The sequence below is a fragment of the Xyrauchen texanus genome, chromosome 30, assembly GCF_025860055.1.
Source record: "Xyrauchen texanus isolate HMW12.3.18 chromosome 30, RBS_HiC_50CHRs, whole genome shotgun sequence".
In the NCBI taxonomy this organism is placed as follows: domain Eukaryota; kingdom Metazoa; phylum Chordata; class Actinopteri; order Cypriniformes; family Catostomidae; genus Xyrauchen; species Xyrauchen texanus.
Window position 1 is genome coordinate 21,263,539 of NC_068305.1, and position 26,261 is coordinate 21,289,799.

General features: G+C 38.7%; 1 protein-coding gene and 1 pseudogene across 8 annotated transcripts in view; one reads left to right on the plus strand and one right to left on the minus strand.

The window, feature by feature from the left end:
- LOC127623764 (palladin-like) overlaps positions 1-19,276 on the plus strand; it is a 120,168-nt gene extending 100,892 nt beyond the window's left edge. For all 8 annotated transcript variants that reach the window (XM_052098248.1, XM_052098250.1, XM_052098251.1 and 5 more), the window contains 8 exons: positions 7,695-7,913; positions 9,467-9,616; positions 10,635-10,723; positions 12,313-12,445; positions 14,691-14,898; positions 15,825-15,990; positions 17,174-17,307; positions 18,616-19,276. In XM_052098248.1, the coding sequence (XP_051954208.1) occupies positions 7,695-7,913; positions 9,467-9,616; positions 10,635-10,723; positions 12,313-12,445; positions 14,691-14,898; positions 15,825-15,990; positions 17,174-17,307; positions 18,616-18,773 (1,257 nt within the window). In that variant the 3' untranslated portion in view covers positions 18,774-19,276. The remainder of the gene's footprint in view (positions 1-7,694; positions 7,914-9,466; positions 9,617-10,634; positions 10,724-12,312; positions 12,446-14,690; positions 14,899-15,824; positions 15,991-17,173; positions 17,308-18,615) is intronic.
- A 474-nt stretch (positions 19,277-19,750) lies between these two features.
- Positions 19,751-23,655, minus strand: LOC127623915 (carbonyl reductase family member 4-like; annotated as a pseudogene).
- Between the last annotated feature and the right edge of the window lie 2,606 nt (positions 23,656-26,261).

The window sequence follows — 26,261 nt, forward strand, 5'->3', positions numbered from 1 at the left end:
TATTGAAGCAATATCTCAAGACATCAACCAGGAAGTTAAAGCTTTGTCTCAAATGGGTACAATGACCCCAAGCATACCGCCCAAAGTTGTGGCAAAATGGCTTAAGGACAACAAAGTTAAGGTATTGGAGTGGCCATCACAAAGCCCTGACGTCAATCCGATAGAAAAGTTGTGGGCAGAACTGAAAGCGTGTGCGAGTAAGGAGGCCTACAAACCTTACTCCGTTAGACTGAATGCATGGGCCAAAATTCCAGCAACTTATTGTGAGAAGCTTGTGGAAGGCTACCCAAAACGTTTGAACTAAGTTAAACAATATAAAGGCAATGCTACCAAACAATATAAAGGCAATGCTACCAAATACTAACAAAATGTGGTGGATGTAAACTTCTGACTTCAAGTGTGTGTATGCGTGTGTGTGTGTGTGTGTGTGTGTGTGTGTGTATGTATGTAAAAATTAATGAATGTAGTGGACATGCTTTTAATGTTGTGTAATAAATTTAAAGTGTGCTTTGCTCTCAACACGTCCTTGGGCAAGCAGCGGTTGCCTGTGTTTGCATAGGAAGTGTGTGTTTTTGGTTGAATGTGGCTATACATGCAAGCGAACAAGAAATGGAAAGGGTGTGTTGCCTATATATGCAGTTATGGCGTGCGTCGTGCGTGCGTGCGTGCGTGCGCTTTTCTTGCTGCAGCTGTGTTTTAAACCTGTAATTACTGTTGTGATGTGTCATCAGTGCACACCATGCTACAGATGTTCCTGCTACCTCCAAAGAGTAAAAGTGGGAGAGAGAAAAAGTAGAGAAGATTAAAATGAGAGCAAAGGGGAAAGAGAAAGAAACTGAAAACTAGACCAGATGAGAATAAACTATTATGGTGAAAAGGTTTATAAGACACTGCTAAGATGTGGGGCATTTTTTGTGTTTTTAATTTATTAAATTGCTTGTCACATTTGATTAATCCATTTAGTTTCTTTGCACTTTCATGTGTACAATATACAGTACACTTTATGGCCACAAGTATCTGGAGACCCAAACACCACACCCATATGTGCTTCTTGAACGTGTAAGGTTTAATTCTTGTGGGGGGGGGTGGGTTCGCCTGCTTTTAACCACGTAGTATATTTGCTATAGCTGCAACTAAAAAATATTTTGATAATCTATTTATCTGTTGGTTATTTTTATTTTTTCATTATTATTTATCTTGTATTTCTTTAACAATTTTAAACTAAAGCTGTCAGTTGATTTTAAATGATTTATTTTGCAATAAATTACATATTTATTTTTTCATTGACAGTTTTTGATTCCATACTCCAACACATGAAAACACAGAATCAACTTTTATCAATATATTCTCAGACATAAAACCCTGTCCCCTAGACTCTGAATTAGCCAGGAATAGTACGCTGAAGCCTCGTGATCCTTTCCAAAAGCAGCAAGCACCATCTTGAGTGTCTGCCGCTTTAGGGGTCTGCGTACTACACCCAAAGGTGGTACAAAGTAGACTGTGCAGCTGTAAGTGCCTGAAGAATTGAGATCTGGGAATCCTAAACAGTTCTATAATATTTTCAAAGGAGCTCAAGGCTCCATTTTCATACAGGTCACCCAGCATAGCAACTCCCTTCTCAATCCAGTCTGTCTAGCAGAAAGGGGACTTAATGCCCTGTTTTGGCGACTGGAAGGCACCGGCTTTAAAGCCGTTACCTGGCAGGACACTGTCAGAGACAAAGCTTTGGATTTAGACCAATTAACTCTGTATCAAGAAATTAGAATAGTAATAAAAAAATTCTGTGGAGGCAAGGCACCGATCTAGTAGGGTCGGCGACGAATAACAAAACATCCTCTGCGTAAAGCAAAAGCTTATGCGCCACACCTCCCGCCACCACCCTTGGAAAATCATCCCCCTTTCTTATCGTGACTGCTAATGGTTCCAGGGAAACACAGAACAATAATGGGGAAAGAGGGCAATCCTGCCGGGTGACTGTCCAGAGTAAAATCATCTGAAATCCATTTGTTTGTACCGCTGCTACCAGATGTTTAGAACTTAATCAAACCAATAAAAGTTTTCCCGAACCCATACATTTCCAAAATCTCAAAGATAATCCTATTTTACCATATCAAATGCTTTTTCGGTGTCCAGTGAGATGGCAGTGACCAGAGTCTGATCATTCTCCACTGACCACATGATATTGATGAAATGGAGCTGCGGCCCCGAATAAACCTCACCTGATCTATATGTATAAGAGTGGTCATAACTTAATCGGCTAGCCAAAATTTTACACTTTTTACGTCTAGCTGGATCAGGGAAATTGGATGGTAACTCTTACACTCGCTTAGATCTTTGCCCTTTTTAAGAATCGGACTGATCCGGACTTGTCATGGTTGGCGACGCTTTCCATTCCGTATAAACTTCTAGCAAAACTGGCTCCACTTATGTAGCATAAGATCTAAAAAATTCAGCGGCAAAGCCGTCTGGCCCCGGAGTCTTGCCTGTAGCCTGTGCCTGACTTGGCACAATTATTTAGTTTATTGACTTTATGAAGGACATGGTTGTTGGGGACATGTAAATACTTTACGGTAGTAGCGGGCTGTGCATTAAAGTCTATAACTTCAGTGTGATTCATGCCATTTTAAGAAAACACCATATGCCTTTGTGCATCATACATTATGTCGCAGCTAGCTAATAATACCAATTTACATTTTAAAAACACATCCACGCAAGAAAGCCAGAACTTGAAACAACACAATGTTTAAGCAAGCCTAATTTTAACTGAAGCATGACTGTTGTGAAATGTCAACCGAATAAACATTCAAAAATCATAATTTTTCATATGAATCTACAAAGGAGGTCTATAATGCCTGGAAAAATCTATCTAATAATATTTGCCATTTAAATGTTGCTTTAAATACATTTTGATTCATCAGGGTACACTGTTATGCTGCGTTCCATTTCAAGTTGGATGTGGGATATTCCTACTTGGTATCTCCGACCATAAATGCATTTCATTCCCGATATTAGGAACTGCAATGCTCTCGTTAGTTTAGCAGGGGTTTGACTCGCATTAGAGATATCTCCTAGCAACCCAACTGATAAACAATGCGGCAGCGCTAGCATTTGTGCTTCAGGTGTACGATTATCTAGAGATTATAATTGCTTTGGACATGTGATTTGTGAACAGCTGTTACATTCGCTTAAAGCATCAAGGAATAAATTCTGACTGGATAAACTTTGTTGTAAATAAATTAAGAGTAGAAAGCGATTTATAAATACATGCAAAAATGTGATTAAGAATGAAGGGGTGAAAAATAGTTCTTTATTTGGCATGTTAGGCCAGCAATGAAGGCTTTGCTGTCCCTGAGAATTCGCCACTGCTTTACGTCCATCCATGGTAAAGGATCAAAAGGGACCTTCAGTTGATGTAAGGGTTTCTTGCATTCCTTGAATCGGTCACATTTCTCTCGTCTAATTCGCAAAGTCTGGGAACAAGAAAATGCTGTGATTTCTTCCAAGATGATACTCGCCTCACGTAACACTAGATCTTTATCGGATGATCTCAGAAATTTGGCCAGAATTGATCAGGGCCTGTTTCCCTCAGCGGATCGCTGAGCCAGGACTCTGTTTTGTCAAGCAGATTTGGAAGGAGCCCGTCCAAGAATTTCACCATTTCTCAACCATCTTCATCTTCAGGAATTCCAACAATTTGTTATATCGCTGGTTAGGATTCTCCAAGTCTTCCAACTTCTCTAGATGCACTCCAGATCCACATTGGTCACTAGCAGATTAGCAGCTAATTCCCTCTCCCATGACTCCAGATACTCCAATCCATTTTTCGACATCCGCCACTCTTGTAGCTAACTCAGTGATTTTTATCTCCATGGCCGTGATTGATCGACGTATTGCAGCAAGAGCCTCCATGTCAGCAACGACCTTCGTCAATATAGCCAAAATATTCAGCAATTCTCGCCAAATCTCATTCACCTCTCTGGCCAAATCGACTCCCAGGATCAAGGCCTCCTGAGGGGCATAAGCTTGAGCACAGATTTAATATTAGCAAACTATAGTTCTGGCAAGCCGTTTAGGACATCATCTTTGTGCATGACATGAGTCATTTTTCCAACAATTGTTTACAGATTGTTTCACTTTTTAATTGACTATCACAATTCCAGTGGGTCAGAAGTTTACATACACCAAGTTAACTGTGCCTTTTATGCAGCATGGAAAATTCCAGAAAATTGTTGTGTTTAGACACTTAGCCAATTAGCTTCTGATAGGCAGAGTACTGAACTGGAGGTGTGCCTGTGGATGTATTTTAGGCCTATCTTCAAACTCAGTGCCTTTTTGCTTGACATCATGGGAAAATCAAAAGAAATCAGGAAAAAAAAATATGTGGATGTCTGGTTCATCCTTGGGAGCAATTTCCACACATCTGAAGGTACCACATTCATCTGTACAAACAATAGTACTCAAGTATTAATGTTATGGTACCATACAGCCATCATACCACTCAGGAAGGAGACACATTGTTTGTCAAAATGCATTTTGTTCCTTCTTGGGAAACAAAAAATGTTTAACATATTCCAAACAAAGCCTTACACAGTACAAATATAGCACCAATTCAAGAATTATCCTTAAAGGTGCACTCTGTAATTCTAATCCAATACAATTTTATTTTTTTTGTCATTCTGCAAATATCTCCACACAGTCTGCTAGCTGTCCATTCTGTGGGTGGGCTGAAAAAAATCTAGTATTTGTACACAGCCCTGGCTCTGTAAATAGAACGAAAACAAAGTGGACTGACTGATCCACACAACACTACTCCAGCCAATCGGCAACAGGGGGTGGTTTTTGCATGTGCTCAAGATGGTGTGTGGGGGCAGAGCCAGTGGGAAATTCATTAGAGGAGCAGTGGCCAGTCCGGCTGATGTGAAATTTCTAAATTTGGAGGCCAAATGGCTGAGAAATACACCAAGAGAAAAAGGTTGGATAAACTAAAGGATTCTAAGTCGAGGGCGTGGCTTCCATAGGAGCACTGAAGGGAGAGGTGTGTTTATTTGCAGTTGAGTTCAAATATCAACAGTTTCTCAGTAATTACTGACTGCACCTTTCAATATTTACCAAAGTCTAATTGGGAGGTTGATTAATTGAAAGAACTAGTCCCCATAGGTTGTGTATTCATTGCAATGCACATTAAATCTCTTAACCTCATCCTCGACAATAGTAATCAGCTGGAAGGCTGTGGCTATCTACTTTGCTACTGCCACATTCACATGATTTACTTAAGGGCATATCTTGAATCTTTTTTCTTTTTTATATATATATATATATATATACACAGGTGAAACTCGAAAAATTAGAATATCGTGCAAAAGTTCATTAATTTCAGTAATTCAACTTAAAAGGTGAAACTAATATATTATATAGACTCATTACAAGCAAAGTAAGATATTTCAAGCCTTTATTTGATATAATTTTGATGATTTATGGCTTACAGCTTATGAAAACCCCAAATTCAGATTCTCAGAAAATTAGAATATTGTGAAAAGGTTCAGTATTGTAGGCTCAAAGTGTCACACTCTAATCAGCTAAACACTTGCAAAGGGTTCCTGAGCCTTTAAATGGTCTCTCAGTCTGGTTCAGTTGAATTCACAATCATGGGATAGACTGCTGACCTGACAGTTGTGCAGAAAACCATCATTGACACCCTCCACAAGGAGGGAAAGCCTCAAAAGGTAATTGCAAAAGAAGTTGGATGTTCTCAAAGTGCTGTATCAAAGAACATTAATAGAAAGTTAAGTGGAAGGGAAAAGTGTGGAAGAAAAAGGTGCACAAGCAGCAGGGATGACCGTAGCCTGGAGAGGATTGTCAGGAAAAGGCCATTCAAATGTGTGGGGAGCTTCACAAGGAGTGGACTGAGGCTGGAGTTACTGCATCAAGAGCCACCACACACAGACGGGTCCTGGACATGGGCTTCAAATGTCAAACGCCTTACCTGGGCTAAAGAAAAAAAGAACTGGTCTGTTGCTCAGTGGTCCAAAGTCCTCTTTTCTGATGAGAGCAAATTTTGCATCTCATTTGGAAACCAAGGTCCCAGAGTCTGGAGGAAGAATGGAGAGGCACACAATCCAAGATGCTTGAAGTCCAGTGTGAAGTTTCCACAGTCTGTGTTGGTTTGGGGAGCCATGTAATCGGCTGGTGTTGGTCCACTGTGCTTTATTAAGTCCAGAGTCAACGCAGCCGTCTACCGGGACATTTTAGAGCACTTCATGCTTCCTTCAGCAGACAAGCTTTATGGAGATGCGGACTTCATTTTCCAGCAGGACTTGGCACCTGCCCACACTGCCAAAAGTACCAAAACCTGGTTCAATGACCATGGTATTACTGTGCTTGATTGGCCAGCAAACTCGCCTGACCTGAACCCCATAGAGAATCTATGGGGCATTGCCAAGAGAAAGATGAGAGGCATGAGACCAAACAATGCAGAAGAGCTGAAGGCCGCTCTTGAAGCATCTTGGTCTTCCATAACACCTCAGCAGTGCCACAGGCTGATAGCATCCATGCCACGCCGCATTGAGGCAGTAATTAATGCAAAAGGGGCCCAAACCAAGTACTGAGTACATATGCATGATTATACTTTTCAGAGGGCCGACATTTCTGTATTTAAAATCCTTTTTTTTTTATTGATTTCATGTAATATTCTAATTTTCTGAGATTCTGAATTTGGGGTTTTCATAAGCTGTAAGCCATAATCATCAAAATTATATCAAATAAAGGCTTGAAATATCTTACTTTGCTTGTAATGAGTCTATATAATATATTAGTTTCACCTTTTAAGTTGAATTACTGAAATTAATGAACTTTTGCACGATATTCTAATTTTTCGAGTTTTGTGTGTGTGTGTGTGTGTGTGTGTGTGTGTGTGTGTGTGTGTGTGTGTGTGCACACTGAATCAATATTTAACCTCCACCCTGACTCTCAACTATCATTCCTGTGGTCACGTAAGAGTATACATACAAAATATAATCACAGACATGAACAACTACACCTCTCTCTCCACTGCACTCCAAAAACGCCAAATATTTGCCCCATTTCCCCACAAACGAGTCAAAATTCCCTAGTCTTCTAGAATACCCTTCAAAAGCCTCTATCTTCCCATCTCAGAGCAACACTCCTGAAATGAGGGCACTCCTGTTGACTTCCATCCCCTTAAAACAATTTGTCTGGCTATCATGTCACTGGTTAGGAACCAGTTTTTTGTTTATTCTCTATATTGGTGACTGCCCCATTGCCTAAAATACAGAATCTGGGGCAAAATTAAATTTGAGTGCCCAATACGTTACACACAAAACTCAAATTCTTGGATCTTAACACACCATCAAAAAAACATTGGTTGTTTCTCCATCTTCTGATTGGCATTGCCAGCAGGTAGGTGTGTCTTTAAGACCAAGCCTATACAATCTAGAGGGGGGGGGGTCTAATAGAATCAGTGTAATATCTTCAATTACGTGAGACGCACCCTTGCATCTCTAGATGCAGACATGACATTTTTTTGAATCTTAGCTCACCCTCCCTCCAATAACAAGTTTAAATCTTTCTCCCATAATCTCTTGATAGAAGTTAAAATTAGTTTTTAAATGTGCTAATTGTACCCACTTTTCACAGGAACATCTAATCTTCTATTCCTGTGTGTGTGTGTGTGACAGGAGTATAAAGTGTCGAGCTTCGAACAGCGGCTGATCAGCGAGATTGAGTTCCGTCTGGAGCGCTCGCCTGTGGAGGAATCTGACGATGATGTCCAGCACTATGAAGACACACCTGGAGAGGTGGCACCATTCTTCGATCAGAAGCTAAAGCACTACAAGGTTTTCGAGGGCATGCCCGTTACCTTTAGCTGCAAGGTCATGGGAGACCCAAAGCCAAAGGTAAAAGGTCATCATGCATGTAATCTAGCTCTCTTTGCATACTGTATTTACATAAATGTTGGTGGTAGACACATTCTTACCAAAGATAGTAACAAGGAAATGCAGATAATGTGTTTGTAAGAATAACCTCTATTTAAGCTAATCAAGATACACTAAGTTTATGGTCACCATGTTTAATTTATAATGGACTAGAAATTAAAGGTACTGTAAGTGATTTTAAATTATTATTTTTTTTTTTTTGGAGAAGTATGCAAAAAATTGTCCTAATCCCTTAAAGATATTAATGAAATAAGTATCATGAGATATCTCGCTGGTCTAATAATTTTAAATTATTATTTTAATTTTTTTATTTTTTTTGGAAAAGTATGCAAAAAATTGTCCTAATCCCTTAAAGATATTAATGAAATAAGTATCATGAGATATCTCGCTGGTCTCTGTGACTGCTGTAGACTTTGTAAAAAATTTGTTCGTGGAGCGCATACATTGACGCTCTTCACCTGTCAATCATTTTGCTCGTTTTTATAGTGTTGTATTTGAAGTGGATCATTTGAGGCTATGATTCATAATATAGTTTAGGGTGCTATTGTGCCACTGTTGAATTTGACAGCCACAGGAACAAACAATGCTGCTCTTTTACTCTGTTTTGGTATAAAAATGTTCATTGGAGGGCGTGTTTTGGAATGAGGGGGCGTGGCTACTGTAATTCAATGGCTCAGCCATGTGAAAGCTTCAGAACACTAAAATCGCTTACAGCACCTTTTAACTTTCTGATAGATTTAAGTTAAAAATAAAATTAAAACATTTAAAAGTTCAACAATTTCAGTAGTGCTCTGAAATGCAATTTTAGTGATAATGCATGAGCAAGAGTGCTGTTGTACTAAATATCAGAATGTGTACGGCCGATTGCATGTAAGTGATTAATTTTATTCAGCAGTTCTATAAAGTAATGGTACATTTTAAGTAACTTGCATTTTAAACAAAATATAGACCATTATTTTGTCCGTTTTTCAAAATTTTCAGTAAAACGATCAAATGCTATTATAAGAAATATGAGCTCTCTTGGAATGCAGCTTGTCAAGTTAGAGGACAATAACTAATTGTTGTATTTAAATATATCATGTTTTTAACATTTAAAGCCATCAATTTTGAATTCCCAAAGCCAAGAGTGGATATGATTGACAGTGGTTGCTCTTGAGATAGTGAGCATACCATGCGATTTGTGTTAGTCTTTACAAAGAGTCATGTATGTTGTGAAAAGAGGAGGAGAGGAGACTGCGAAGATGAGGTTTGTGGTAGAGTTTAACATCTGTGACTTAAGGCTGGTTTCATCAGAAGCTCTGCTTATCTTCAGTATTGAGATTCCTGCCATATATGGCTGTTTCTCTTTTATTGTCTCTCTCCTTCATACTCTCTCACTACCATGAAATCACTGAAATGACTGTGTGATGACCGCAGTCTTTGTAATAACGTAAGTGATGAGGAATAGAAGGAGACAAAGGAACAAGCTTTGGAGTGTTTCATAATGGTGTTTATATCGGTGTGTGTGTTTATAGGTGTACTGGTTTAAGGATGGAAAGCAGATCTCGAAGCGCAGTGAACACTACCGGATCAGCCACGAGGCAGATGGCACATACTCCCTGCACACAGCAGCTGCCTCACTAGATGACGATGGAAACTATACTATTATGGCAGGCAATCCAGCGGTGAGAGAGACATGCACGTGCAAGCACACACGTTTACATATCATCTAAATGAGTACATTCCATTTTGTTATATTAATAATGAATAATTGAAGTATTACGCTATTTATAAATACTATTCCACACTAACACTACACCTAAATTAAAACATTAAGAATTTGAGTTTTAAAAATATATATTTAATAATTTTCCATATAAGGGCATCCCCAGCTGTCCCCAAAAGGAGGTCAGATTTAGTTACCTTCTGCGCACACATTTGTCCCCAAACTATCTGCCACAGTCAGTGTGTTTACATGAACTGTTAAAATCGAGCTACAGCGGGTAAAGCTACTGTTTTCATCTCTCTGTCCAAGTACATGTCACACGTAACCTGTCTTTTCAAGCATGTGCAAGAGACCAGGCCAAATGTGGTCCATTTAAATTGTATACGTGCTGGACAAAGCTGAGGTACAATTGCAATATCTAGGTCTATTAGTCCAACTTCGAATTTCATCAAGATTTAAGTGTTTACATGACCTTTAAAAAAGATTAAAGTGCACACATTTTTAAAGTGCTTGTAAACCTATTGAGTTAGTAGACCCACACATATTCACTCAAGTGGCTAGTCAGCATGACCAGTGTTATGGAACGGAGACCGATAAACATCTGCAGTCAGGGGGAAGAGCAAGGAAATCATTACAGACTTCAGAAGGGTCAAGAGTTCACTCATACAAACACATTAAGAAACATTCCAGTGTAGTCGATCACATCGCACTGATGCAGACAGCTGTATAGTCATACACAAACTCTGTCTCTCTCTCTTTAATGTTGCCTCTACAGAGGTCAGTTGTTTGTACTAGTTACAGGTAGTGTCTCTCATATGTGTCTCTTTTCAGTAATCTTTTTAGCCCTCTTGTTATACTTCTTTTATGTTAATGTAATGCATGGGGTTGGTTATTTTTAGGCAAAAGGATTTTTTTTTTTATACGTATATATTTTATATTTTGGCTTAATTCTCTCCCTCTCTGTCTCGCTCTCTTAGGGGAGAGTGAGCTGTACTGGAAGGATGATGGTCCAGGCTGTGAACCAAAGGGGGCGGAGTCAGCGCTCCACACCTGGTCATATCCGCGGGTAAATAAGCACTAACAGAGCCAGAGGCTTATACTGGAAACAACAGTTCCAGGATCAAGTTTATCGCCATTGCTTAATTGTAGAGATTCTGATTAACACAATGACCGTGAAAACGTAGTCATTACTACTATCAGTTGCTCTGTTATTGGCACATAAACTGGTGTGCAACATGTAAAGGACATCTGTCCTGGACAGTGATACAAGGACCGTTTAAGAAAGACAAAGTCTTTTGTTCAGAATAGAGTATATGTGTGTGTGTGAATGTTTCCAAAGGGTGGAGTTTACTTTGGATAAGATGTAATAACATATCCAAACTTTCAGACCTTTAAGTTCTTTACAAATTTGATTGACAGTCAATAATGTCTGAAGGTACCACACAGTCCCCCAGCTTATCATTCATGACACATAGAAGCAATTTCCCCACACAAAGTCATCTGAGCTTCTCTTGTATTCTATTTGCATTGTTAAAATTGTCATTTGAGTGTTTTGTTGTTGCTACTTCATCTGGTAGAGTTGAATTTGAAAACATTCCAGTGTGAGTGTCTGTGAATGATCTTGAATCATTCAACTTTCACAATCATTCTCTACTGAAAAGTGTTATTTGTGCTGAGACTCTGGTAAATGATATTTCGAGTTGGTCTGATCACTGAAACCTATTCAGAGGTAATCTGAAATGCATGACCACACAGAATTTTTTTTTCCTGAATAATAATAATACGTATACATGCATCGCAGGAAAACAAAACATGTTACTTGTCTGTAAATTACCCATTGTGCTTAAACAAGGGTTTTAAATTTTGCCACTTATGCGACACCTTGGACTTAGTGACATCTAGTGGTGTGGATGCAGCATCTTCAAAATCCATAGTTTTCAGTGACAGATGCCTTTTGTAGAAATTCACAATCAGCCATGATTCATTTAATCCAAGAGTGAAAGTCTCCAATTCTGCACCATGTAGAATAAAAGAGCTTTTATAATGTTACTGATTTGACTAAAGTCCTCATCTCTTGTGAGTGCTCATGATTTTATTCATGTTTCAAAATTACAATTAATTTCTTTAGGACTAAAAAAAAAGGGATTGGGGGAAAAAATGACTGCATGCACTTTTAATTGTTCTAATTGTAAGTGTATGGTCACCAATGGTTTTCTTAACCAAAGGGGTTTCTTGTAACCTGGTTGCTGATCCTTTAATATGCACAAGACTTTATAGAAGCACTTTGCTTTGTCTGACATCAACATGCAGAAATGGATCATGTAAAGCATGCACATCTGAAGTTCATTTAATATAGATCATCAACTAAAATAATGAGCACTTTTCCAAGTGAGGTTAGAATAACTGGTATATTTACGTATAATAGTCAATATCGTGTTTTTGGACACATACAGTAACACCGTGATGTACGTATTGTATGTATTCATGAAATCTCATCACAAGTGGTCACAGGAGACCCATTTGATGCATGTCAGTGTCTGGTGTAAACAGTGTTCTGTCTCACCTGAGTCCTGACCACTTGTGATCGTATTACCCAAGAGAGATGTTAATGCTACTTGTAAACCGGGCCTATGCTGTTCTCTCACTTTCTCCCAGACCACGCTCGAGGTCCAGAGACAGTGGGGATGAGAATGAAAACATTCAGGAACGTCACTTCCGTCCTCAATTCCTGCAGGCCCCCGGTGACCTTATTGTGCAGGAGGGCAAACTCTGTCGCATGGACTGCAAGGTGATTCCACAAGCACTGCCACTCTTGCTTTTAAGACAGCCTGGTCTCATGAAATTTACGTGACCATGACGACATTTTTGTCTATCAGCTGCATCTGTGGCATGCTAAAATGTAAAATGTAAAAAAAGGAAGAAATTTGTGGGGCACATGTAAAGTGATTGCACCGTAGAGTTGCATTTAAAATACGTTTGTTGTTGTTTTGTTTTTTGGCAGTGAGTTGCCAATAGTGGCATAAAAGTAGCATACTTTACCTTAAAGAAAACAAAGATGGTAATGTCATAAATACATAAACTGTTGACCAGATTTTCACTAACCTAATACATATTCATACATTGTTGTTACAAGATTTATATTATTGCATTTATTCTTATAAGAATAACAGCCAAAAATTATGTTTCATTTGAAAAATTCTCTCATCGTTTACTCACACCATCCCAGATGTGTGTCTTCTGCAGAACACAAATGAAGATTTTTAGAAGAATATCTCCGTTCTCTTGAATGTGAATGGTGGCCAGAACTTTGAAGGTCCAAAAAGTAAATAAAGGCATCATAAATGTAATCCAAACCGTAAGACTCCAGTGGTTAAATCCATGTCTTCTGAAGCGATATGATAGGCGTGGTTAAGAAAGAGATTAAAATGTCCTTTTTTCCTATAAATCTTCACTTTCACTGGGTCACATTCTGTTTTTACAACAACTTCCACTGTTGTTATAAAAATGAGGTCTAATAGATTTGACCTAATAGATTATTTAAGATTAAACTATAACATTTTGTCAAAATAGGCAGTTAATTTATGTTAATTTATTTCTGTGAAATTATGGTAATATTTTGTAAAGGTGAAGATGTGTAATAGAAAATACAACTTTTTGTCACATGAACAGTTGCTATTTTGGGACTGCCTACTGTTTGGGAGGTTTTACTTCCTCCAATAGTGATTTGAACTAGAATATTCTCCCTAGAATTAAAATGGGTCACAACAGTTTTGAGGTCTGCGCGTCGCAGTATCAAGAGAGCTGGGCAGATCATTAGCGCAAACTGGTTCTGTTACATTCGCGCAAAAGCTTTCATCGCACCGCGGTGCAGACAAAAGCCCTTAGCTGAATGGGAGATTATCAATAAATGTACATTGGCAGCCCTAAATTTCACTTCAAGAAATTTGCAATAGGAGAACCCTGCCATCCACGACCCAGTCCCAATAGACCTGCGACCCACCAGTTGAGAAACACCGTAGTCATTTCAGCTTTTTTGTTTAGATTCACTCTACTTCATGCATTTCTCTGCTCTCTCTCGCGCGCTCTCTCGTGCTCTCTCTCTCTCTCTCTCTCTCTCTATCTATCTCTCGTTCTTTAACTGTAGTATTAAATTCTGGGTCTGAACTGCAGCCCATGTCAGGCTGTGAAACTACATACAGTAGCAAAGAATAAAGGCTCACAGTGCGATAGAGCGATTCACACGCTATAAAAGACACTGATCAGAAAATGTGCACATGCAAAGAGCTCTTAATGTCAGTGGTATTTATAGAACTGATTTATTTCCACTGGCTTTGAAGCTTTCCAGGCCAAATGTCCCTAGTTGTTGGAAGTTCAAGAGGTTTGAAATCAAAGTGTTATTTTTGTTTTTTTTCCATTTACAGTTTTCTGATTTTTCACAAACAACATTAGAGATGAAATCACATACGTCCATTTTGAGTGTTTTTGTGATGGATATTCAAATATCCAACAGGGAATATGCACACTCAGGGGATAAGTACTTCAACTGTGATCTCACAAACATGAACATTCCCATGAACATCACAACAAACATTAACAGATAAACAAGTGCTGTAAACATCTAAATATGCCCCTCTTGGTCCCAGGCATAAACAAACATAAACATGTACACACTCGAAACCACAAATACACTGGCACATTCATAGGTGGTCTGTCCCTGGCACATCTTTGGGTGGGGCAGGTGTTGTTTCTTAGGAATGTATGGCTTGTTGAAAACAGAGCTTAGACATTGTGTACAGACACATTTCCCATGAGAGCCACACTCATACATCCCATACAGGTCAACAAGTATTCACTCGTACTACACTAGCATTGGACTGGGGTTTAAATATTTTTAGGAGCAATGCAACGCACTACATCACAAAATATTTTTTTTATAACCAAGGCAAAAATGTGGGATGGAATAAACAGTGTCTTACTGTTTCCGAAAGCATTTGATGTCTGTCTCTAACATTGTTCTGTCCATTGTCCTGTAGGTAAGTGGTTTGCCAACACCTGACCTCATCTGGCAGCTGAATGGCCAGACCATCCGTCCAGACTCTTCCCACAAGATGCTGGTGAGGGAGAACGGTATTCACTCTCTGGTCATCGAGCCGGTCACTAGCATAGATGCAGGCATGTACACGTGCATCGCCAGTAACAGGGCTGGACAGAACTCATTCAACTTGGAGCTAATTGTTGCAGGTATTCACACAATCACGTTTACATCACTTTAGTTTTGTTTTTCATGTTCGTGGTAACTAGAACATGATTTTGTTTGAGATATTTTATCAGATTTTAATTATTATAATGTTAAACTGAATACACTTCTAATATTAACATGCACAGTATACATGACTTGCCTTCAGACAGTGGGTATTTAAAGGGGTATGAATATGTAATTCTGGAGGAAAATATAATTTATTTATAATTTCTGTGTGTACATTTTATATCTGGTTTTTAAGGTTGGGAACCAGGAACCAGTTAGGATTCAGAAGTGGTTCCGTTTTAAAAAATGCAAGAACCAAATGATTTTCTTGACTTCTCAGGTCCGTTATCACTCGAGCGTGCATTATCCCATCAGGGACAGGACACCAAGCTAAAATACTGTGAAAGTGTTTCCTGCACTACTATTCAGTGGCATCGCAACACTACTAATTTAGCAGCGCGAAACATACAGCACAACAAGTGAAACCCGATTCCTGACAAGTGACTCCGTTCTTTTGAATCTACACCTCAAATTCTACCAAACGAATGACTTTGAATTCTTCGTTCATTTAAAGTTCATGATAGCGTAATTATATAATGTTATGACCATGTGTAGTTTAAGATGCACATAATAGTTGTAATTAGCGGTATTTTCTAAAAATAGATGAACGGATAAAATCTTCAAGTTTGAGTAAACCTATTTGCATGAAACGGTTCCATTTAAAATATTTAATCAGTTCATCATTTGGTAAAAGACTGCTTCTTATTTCCAAATGTTTCTTCCTTAAAAGTACTAAAAGAATTGTTAATTGAACCATAATTGAAATCAATGAAGTCAGTAAATTCACCTAATATATTATCAAATTTGGAACAAAATTGTTTAAATTTAAAGTTTTTTTTTTTTAAATGTTTTTTTTATTTAGCCAAAGAGATGCATAAAGCCCCGTGTTTCATTGAGAAACTCCAGAACACAAGTGTCGCTGATGGTCACCCTGTACGTTTAGAGTGCCGCGTGTCTGCCGTTCCTTTCCCACAGATCTTCTGGAAGAAAGAAAACGAGTCCTTCACTCACAACACAGACAGGATAAGGTATGACATCTCTGCCTCTCACAGCCTTGCTAGAGCCATTCCACCAATCAAACTGGATATTTTAACTAGAGGTAGACCGATATATCAGTTTAACTGATTAACCGATGCAATAGTTGCAAAAATCTATGCCCATAGTTGCCGATGTTTTTATTTCACCATTTATTTTTTTTATTCCTTATAAATAAACCTAATTTTCAACCTAAAATTAGGTGACGCATACACATACAAATCTCTTCATCTGATGAATATATATAGAGGCTATAAAAAGCTTAATTTGGTAAATATTTATGCATAGAACAATTGTATTTCAAAATAATATTCCTTGGTGTATTTCGGGCAGGTTTAAAGTAAAAAGTCCCATGTTATGCACCAAATCATAATTGTTCTGGTTATGATTGGGATTTTGATTGCATAATAAATTGCTTTTGGGATTTTTTTTTTTTATTTTATGCTTTAGCCTCAATGTCTGTGCCTGTCAGGAATCTTTCTAACATTCTATAAATTGGTTTTAAAGAACTGTCATCGGCTAATTAAACAGTTATCAGCCTTTTTCACAACCTTAGTTATTGGCAAAATCCACTATCGGTCGACCTCTAATTTTAACTGAATCTTAAAATTCCAGACCGTTGGGTGCCACAGAGTGCAACATTAATAAAGGTGTCAACCTTTATTGTTGTAGATGAAAGAGGAGTTTCTTTTTAGAAGTAATATGCTCAACTTTTGAATACAATTGACGTCATGGATGGTCTGCATTTAAGCAGCATTTTTCTAAATCTTGAGTCATATCTTGTTATCTTTTTGTCAGCCACACCTCTTCACAATTCACTTTGTGCACCCTACATCTATACTGTATATGACAGCTCAAAGGAGGCTGCTACCATGTATATGCACAAACAGGGACAAAAAGGCCTTGTAAAAGAATGACGCACACACAGTAACCCCACCACAGGCACTACCGTCTATGTCACCTCAGAGATACAATAGCTGATAGTTACTATAAAAGTTATAAAGTTTGCAATATGACTATTTGTGGATGCGATTTTTCTCGTGGATGAAAATCAAAGTAATATGTTTGTGTTTGAGTTATTTGCCATGAATGCTTCTCATTTTATAGAAATCCTGTTTGAAGGAATACTACATTGCTAATGTGTCATTCTGATGCATGTGAAATTCTGTTTCCCAGCATGCACCAGGATAACTTTGGTTACCTCTGTATGATCATCCAGCCGGCTCTGAAGGAGGACGCAGGCTGGTACACTGTTTCAGCAAAGAATGAAGCTGGCATTATCTCAAGTACAGCACGTCTTGACGTGCATGGTGAGTCATACACATTGCGGAAATATACCTTTATTAAATGGTAAGTGTATCAAGGAAGAGGGGTTATGATTAGCAAAGGTCCAAACTACACTAAACCAAGACTATTTGAGCAATGTGTGATTTTAGGCCTTCATAAATTGAGTCAGATGTGGAATAAATCTGTATTTAATCCATTAAAAGCACTCTCCCTTCCTCCGTCCAATGGTGTTCCTTTAATAATCCCATCAGCCAATACTGTTTGCCAGCAACAACATGTTAAACACTACGGATGCATTACCTAAGTTTAAACCAACAATGGTCTGGCAGTCTTTGTACTGGAGTCTTATGTAAGTGTTTTTAATCAGTCATAATCTCAGTTGCACCATAACGATGGCCAAATGCTACCAGTCTGGAATGAAAGAGAACATTCCAAGCCATACAAGAAAGGCTCCATTTAGTTGTAAATTTGTAACTATGAGGAGTAACAATCTGTGGGGGAATTTACTAAGAATGAATTGCATCCATTGTTAGCGTTGTTTATTTGCACACGCTGTCTGCGTTGTTTTATTACCCAGTTCACAAAATAAATTGCGCAAATCAGGTAACTGCACAAAAAGCACACTATAGTGGTCTGGCATGCTTTGCTGCGACTGTACAGCATTGCTATCACAGCTGTTTAGAATGCCAAAAGTGTACTTTACTGCATTGCTCATCTGGTTATATGCTATGGTAATAAACACTGTTCATCATCGTTTGAACATAATTTGACGAATGACTGCTGCCATTTTCAATAGAGAACGTACACAAACAATTATTTGTATTAAAATGCCGTTTACTGCCAGCTATCCGTGGCCATTCAGTGCGCTACATTAATTGTGACAGCCAAAAAGAGCTACATTTTGTGAATAAAGCACATTCTATGACGAGCTAATTTATAAAATTGCCTAATGCCAGATGGGAACAAAGTGTGTCAGACAGTTCTTGGAGCAAATAGCCATTTTTATGACTGGCTTTGGCATTTCAGAATAACCAGAGCAGCGTTTGAGATGCTATGCAATGGTATTTATTATATTCTATAACGCATTATGTATTCACATAGATTAAAGTCATATGTCATGACATCTCCCAGAATTTGCATAATATAATATATGTGTATCCAGCTAGTGACCATTTCAATACTCATGGTGCAGCACCATTTCAGTGCATTTAGTGCCTGGTTTTGCTGGATTGCAGGTATTCAATGAAAAAGACTTTTAAAATGAATTCTCTCAGCCTGTGATTTCTTGTAACTGAGAAAGCTTGTTCTTCCTCCTCTTTTCCTTTCCTCAGCCCAGTGGCAGCAGACTCACACCCCGAAGCCCAAGAAAGTGCGTCCATCAGCAAGTCGCTACGCCGCTCTGACAGAACGGGGTCTGGACGTGAAGGCAGCCTTTTTCACAGATTCCAGCCCTCTTCCCGTTGCCCTAGTGGAGAGTGATGACCTGTAGAGACTAGCACGGAGACTATCCCTTGATTGCTTCAGCAGTATCAGTGTACTCAATAATTCTCACCCATTTCCCAGTACGAACCTCTTCATGGGGTTGGATGAGCACAGAAAAAAAGTGATCGAATGACCAATTAACACCCATTCTTTCAGTGAGACTGAAGGGAAGGGAGGAAGCATTTCTTCAAAGTTTAATTCATGATTTTTTTTTAAATCAGAAAAAGACTATTCACTATACTGAGTCATGTTTTCTGAGGGGAAGGGATTTGGGTCGTTAAGTGAGGTCATATCCTGCTTGTAAACAAACTTAATGGTATGCTGGTGCACTTATCAAACCCATACCTGCTATCAGATGCAAATACACACATAACTGCACATGCTTTGAGGAAGGAGGTAGTATACCGATGATCACCTTGTTTTGTCATCTCTTAATTTTTTCACAAGTGCTTAGGATATCTTTAAAAATGTAATTAAGAAATATAAATAAAAAAAATTAAATAAAAAAAATTTAGCATCTAGCTATGCATGTTACTACAGTGCCAACATGTAACACTTTTTATGTATTTAGTTATAATGCCTTTAGATATATTTATGAATCGCTGGAGGAAATATTTTCCTCTCCAGCACAGGAAATATAACTTTTTGGGGTGGTTCTCTGGAAGTGGGTGACAGGGCTTTGAAAAGGTGGGGAAGTCAAGGACACACCTAAAGCTGCAGAGACCTGATTGTCCCTGTAGCCTCAGGGTCCTTACAATGACCAAAGAGATCCCTGATAACAATCTGCTGCTTTTCTGTCAACTGCAGTATTGACAGAGGCACACTGCTATTGAGATGAGCTGTGTCTGGATCTCAGCACAAGTCTAGAGATGTTGCATAAGGCCGGGCCTTAATGATCTTTTCCCACCCCATCTTTTGTTAGTTTTTAGGAGAGATTAAAAGCGGAGACTGATATGTCGTTAACATGAGTAATGAAATTGGAAAGAGTTTTGGCTGACTGACAGGTTTTGATGAATACAGATGTTTGTTGTGTTTCTATGGAAGCGAGAGTGATGAGAAATGCCTATGATGGAAGTACAGGAAACTGGTTTGTGGGCTGTGCAGTGGAGGAGGAACTGCTGGTATGGATGAAGATAAGATGTCTATTTAAGTATGATTGATTCAAAATGATTTTAATGATTATGGTCATGCATGGAATGAATAGATGGTAAGGCTTTGACAGGTGGTTACAGTTTTCAGGTTTGGAATTACAGAACCATGCAAAAACTTGCATGCAAAATGTGATCTTGATGGCAAAGATTTGTAAAGGAATAGTTCACCCATTTGCTCACCCTCACCATAATCTAAGCATTTACATTTGATTTTGACGTATTCCTTAACAGAAAAGTAATAGAACCAGTATTTTCTGCATCTCATTCACATACACTTCCAGTAACTGTTCCCACAATGTTTGCTCTAATCATTAAAGGGATAGTGCACCCAAAATATGAATTCTCTCATCATTGACTTGCCCTCAGACCATACCAGATGTGAATGACTTTCTTTTGCAGAACACAAATGAAGATTTTTGTGAAGAATATCTCTGCTCTTCAAGTCCATACAATTCAGGTGAACTTTGAAGCTCCAAAAAGCACACAAAGGCAGCATAAATGTATTCCATACAACTCCAGTGGTTAAATCTGTGTCTTCAGAAGCGACATGATGGCTGTGGGTGAGAAATGGATCAATATTTAAGTCCTTTTTTTACTATAAATGTCCACTTTCACATTCTTTTATTTTTGTCGATTTGCATTCTTTGTGCATATCACCACCTACTTGTCAAAGGGGAATTTATATTAAAAAAGGACTGACTTATGTATTGACCTGCTTTTCACCCACACCCATCATATTGCTTCTGAAGACATGGATTTAACCACTGGAGTGGTATGGGTTACTTTTCAACTGTATGTGATTTTTGGAGATTGAAAGTTATGACCACCATTCACTTGCATGTGAGGACCTACAGAGCTGAAATATTCTTCCAAAAATCTTTGTGTTCTGCAGAAGAAAGTCATACACATGGCTTGAGGTTAAGTAAATGATGAGAGAACTTTAATATTTGGGTGAACTATTCTTTTAAATTTAGTGTAAAATACTTTTTGGGGTAATTCAATAACTAAACCATCATCTCACACACACTCACTGATATTTGCAGCATATATACACAATATAACATAGAAATGCATACGTATAAGCCTGTGATTACATATGTTCGTTCTTTCACTGCTGTTTTATCCTTGAAATAAGAGATATTGGGGTGCTCTTATTCTGCATTATTTTCTGTTTTCAAAGCTAACCTGTGCCTGTATACAGACTGTTGTTATTCTGTTTTGATATATGAATGGTAACATAAATAAACATCTCTGGAAGTAAGAAGTCTGGGTTGTCCAACTGCTCTTGGCAGGAACATTTATCAATTAGGCTAAACAAGCTTTTCATGATGGTGAGAAGGCCAGATTTTACTTGTAAGTGTATCAAAGTCGTTTTTCTCTAAACAGAATATGGTTAATGGTAAATCCATGAAATTTTCTGATTAATCTGGATTGCCCTTTGGGGTTTAGCTCATCTGTGCAGGCACCAGTGCATTACTGATGTAAATGCAGAATACAACTATGACATCAAAGTGAATTATATCCTTCACACACCTGACCTGTGACCCCTGTCATCCCAAGTATGGAACGTGAAGCCAGAACCTTACTCCAGTGAGCTAAATATAACCTGAATCTCCCTTAATCCAATGCAACTGGGCCCACACTACTCTTACAAAATGGTGCCTGCGTGCGTGCGTGTGAGTGAGAGAGAAAGAACTCCCAAGGAGTCTCCGTTTTTGTTGTTCCAATGCAGATGAGAGCCATCAATGTGTTGTCATTCAACCGAATTCACTTGTGGATGTGTTCGAAGACTCATTACATGGCCAGCTGCAGTCCTCCATCCACTAGCAGAATCTGTCCTGTTATATAAGGTGACTCCAGGAAGAACAGCCGGGGCCACCTCTGCTGGCTCCCCAAAACGACCCAGTGGAATTCTCACTGCTTCATCTTTCTCCAGCCCTGCTATCCTATCCATCTGAATGAATCCTGAAAGTCCAGAGGAAAGGTTGTAGAGAGGGCAGAATGAGAGTGATAACCTGTACTCAAATGGCAGAAAACATACAGGTTAGGGATTAGAGAGTAAGAGCAGTGAAGGGGAAAAAAAAGAGGACAACAAACCTGGAGCCACTAAGTTGACTCATGTATATCTTTTTAGACCGAGTTTGTGAATCCCTCCAGTCCTGGTTTACTGGCACTGTACACATACTGATCTGCATTACCCTTCAAACCCACCATGCAGCCTGAGGAAACAGGACATTAAAGGGATAGTTTACCCAAAAGTGAAAATTCTCATAATTTACTCATGACATCCCAGATGTGTGTGACTGACTTTCTTCAGCAGAACAGAAAGATTTTGGGAGGAATATCTCAGCTCTGTAAGTCCATACAATGCAAGTGAATGGGTACCAACATTTTGATTGTTGAAAATGCACATTAAAGCAGCATAAAAGTAATCCATACAACTCCAGTAGTTACATTTAAATCTTCAGAAGCAATCTGATAGGTGTGGATTAGAAACATAAAATAAGAAGAATGTGAAAGTGGAGGTCAACAGTAAAAAAATCAAATGTTGATCTGTTTCTCACACACTTATGTCGTTTCTGAAGATATGGGTTAAACCACTGGAGTCATATGGATTACTTTTATGCTGGCTTTGTGCTTTTTAGACCTTCAAAGTTCTGGCTACCATTCACTTGCATTATATGAACATACATAGCTGAGATACTCTTCTAAAAAACTTGATGGTAAAAAATGATGAGAGAAAGTTCATCCAAAAATGAACAATCCCTTTAACATTCATATAACAGTCACAGACCCACAGGATGTTCACACAGTCTAAATTAATTTAAATTAAATATTTGTAACTAACTCATCTTTTGAAATATACTGTAAAACTGTAGTTGAATTTATTCAATTATACACAATCAAATTTACGATATTAAATCAAGAGAAACATGTGACTAATCCAGACAGTCCAAGCAGGTTCTATCAGAATTTAATAAATTAAATGCTTTTAATCTGGAGCTCTTGCGCCATCTAGAGGTGATTAAGAGATCTCAAATCTTTCAGCTGTTGATGAAGCATGAATTTGAATCTATATCATAGAGAAGGACATAGAGAAGATATGGCTCACCTATGTTGACGACAGCTCCTCCGTGGCAGAGCTTGCTACGTAGAGCAGCTCTACATGTGAGCATTGAGCTCAGCAGGCTGGTGTGTAGAACAGACACCATGACTTCAGGTTTCCTTCTCAATAAAACTGCATGTCTAAACTTCACAAAATCAGCTTTACAAACAATCACATTAGAATAAAGCCTTTTTAATAACAAATATAAGTGTCTTCTTCACTATCATCATGCACATGGCTAGTGTGAAAAATATGAAAGCTATCTATAAAAGTAGGACTGGTACAATTACTCTGTAACACTTTTTTTTTTTTTTTTTGCATCACTGCAGACCTGTTGATGCCAGCTGCATTAACCAGGTATCCCACAGTGCTGCAGCTCTTACTGATGGTATCAAATGTTCTCTGAACTTCCTCTTTTTACATACATCACCGCTAAGGCCCAATTGCTTTCCTGTAATGAAATATACATACTCCAGACATACTTATTACTATTTAAAGTAATATCCTGGCTTCAATATACAGTGAATCAGAAAGTATTCAGACGAGTTCCTTTTTTTCACATTTTATGTTGCAACCTTATGCTAAAATGCTTTAAATTATATATAATTTTCCCACATCAATATACTCTCCATACCCCCATAATGACAAAACAAAAACTAAATTTTTTTATACATTTGCAAATTTATTGTGTTTCAATAGTTGTCAGTGAGGCACAGATCTGGGGAAGACCACAAAACAATTTCGGCTGCGCTGAAGGTTCCCACGACCTCAGTGGAATCCATAATTCCTAAAAGGAAAAAAATTGGAACAACCAGGACTCTTCCTAGAGCCAAACTGAGCAAACGGGGAGAAGGGCCTTGGTAAAAGTGGTGGTGGCGGGAGGTGTGGCATATAAGCTTTTGCTCTACACAGATGATATTTTATTATTCATCTCCGACCCAACTAGATCTATGCCTTGCCTCCATAGAATTATTCATTCCTTTTCTAAGTTCTCAGGATATAAAGTCAATTGGTCTAAATCCGAAGTTTTGACACTGACAGCCTACTGCCCAGCAACGGGCGCCTTCCAGTAGCCCAAACAGTGTATTAAGTATTTGGCTATTTTATTTCCAGCAAATTTGTGTGATTTAGTTTTGAGTTAATATGGACTCCTTAGTAAAAAGGTTTTCGAGAGATGTGGGCAGGTGGGCTTCATTACATTTATCTATGATTGGGAAGGTTAATGTTTTTAAATGAATTGTATTCCAAAATTAAACTACCTGCAACAGTCTCTCCCTGTAGATGTCTCCCTCTCTTATTTCAAGCAATTTGATAGCATAGCAAAGTCCTTCATTTGTAATGGTAAACGTCCCAGATTACATTTCAATAAGTTACATAGGCCGATTGACAAAGGTGGGTTAGTCGTGGACTATTGAACAGGACGTTATTGTACCTATTTTGCCTTTGCAAAGCCTTTCTATTAGACTAACCGGAGAAGTTCAATTACACCCCGTTATCTCGTATTTGCACATGGTATGGACAAACGTGTCCAGAGTGTTTAATTCAGACATTTATTTAAATGTTGCCTTGAGCATATGGCTGAACCCCAAATTATGTATCAATAAGTCCACTTTTTGCTGGTCAGAGTGGATTGGGAGGGGGGTTACTAAAGTCGGTGACCTATATGAGAGTGGAGTGTTGAGATCCTTTGAAAATTTGGTTAAACAATTTGGGATTCCCGGATCTCAGTTCTATAAGTATTTACAACTGCATCACCTGCTCTGTAATGTTTTTGGGAGTAGTTTACACCCACCTAAAGCAGCAGATCCTCTGGGAGAGGTGATTACTGCTTTTGGGAAAGGTCATGAGGCATCAGTGTATTACTCCCTGCTAATTCAGAGTCTGAGGGATGAGTTTAACTTCTCTTAAGAGGTTATGGGAGAAAGATTTAAACTTGATATTGGAGGAGGGAGTGTGGGCTAGGATATATTGTATAGGCTTGGTTTTAAAGACACACCCACCTGCTGGCGATGTCAATCAGAAGATGGAGGCACAACCAATGTCTTTTGGTGATGTGTTAAGATTCAAGAATTTTGGTTTAAGTTTCAGAGTTTTATGTGCGAGTTACTGGGCACTCAAATTTTATGTTGCCCCAAACTGTATTTTTTGGTGATGGGCGGACATTAATATGGAGAATAAACACATAAAAATCTGGGTCCTAACTAGCGTTATGATCACCAGACAGATAAGGGGTTTAAGGGGTTGAAAGTCGGCTGTAGTGGTGTTCGGAGATGGGCAGGGTGGCAACTTTTGAAGAGGGGTCATCCAGAAGACTTATTTAGACTTGTTTGTGGGGAAATTGGGCAAAATATTGATGGGTTAAATATTGATTCTGTTTGTATATGTTTTTCTTTTCTTTGTTTTTTCTTTTTTTTAATCAATAAAATATTTAAATCACAAACTGTCAAGCAAATGTTCAGTGAGCGGGTCCATTCGGCAGCAACATGAGTGCAGGCAAATGACTTAATCACTCCAAAGTCTTTGCAAGAAATACTCTGCAAAACAAACTCCAGCCAAAAGGAGGAATAAGTACAAAGATCATGTAGGTTCATCCATAAAACTGACCTGAAGGTGTGCCACTCTACAAAATAAACTCCATCTGCTATGGGGAACCAGCACAAAAAAAGTGATCAGTTTCCTCAGAGTCAAGCGAATGTTCAGTGAGCCGGTCCACTCGGCTGCACCGTGAGTACCACAAAATGATTTACTCACTCCATTGACTTTATGAAGGACATCACTTGCTGTGGGCATGTGAATGTTTTACGGGCCTCCTTAGTATCTATTCTCAATTTGGCCAGGAATATCAGTGCAAAAGTGACCTTCCGTTGATTTAAAGGTTTCTTGCATTCCTTGAATCTATCACGTTTCTCTCTTGTTGAATTCGCAAAGTCTGGGAACAAGAAAATGTATTTTGTACAAGAAATTTGGCCAGAATCGATCGAGGCCTGCCTCCCTCCGCGGATCTCCATGCTGGAACCCTGTGAGCTCACTCGATTTCCAGCTTATGGCCTGCTATGTGAAGCAGATTTGGAAGGAGCCCATGTAGGAATTTCACCATATCCTGTCCTTCCTCAGGAATTTTGATGAAACAGACATTATTCCGCCAGCTACGGTTCACCATGTCCTCCAACTTCTCCCAGACACGCTCCAAATCCACCTTGGCCAAATCCACAAATCCCTCTCCGATGACTCCAGATAA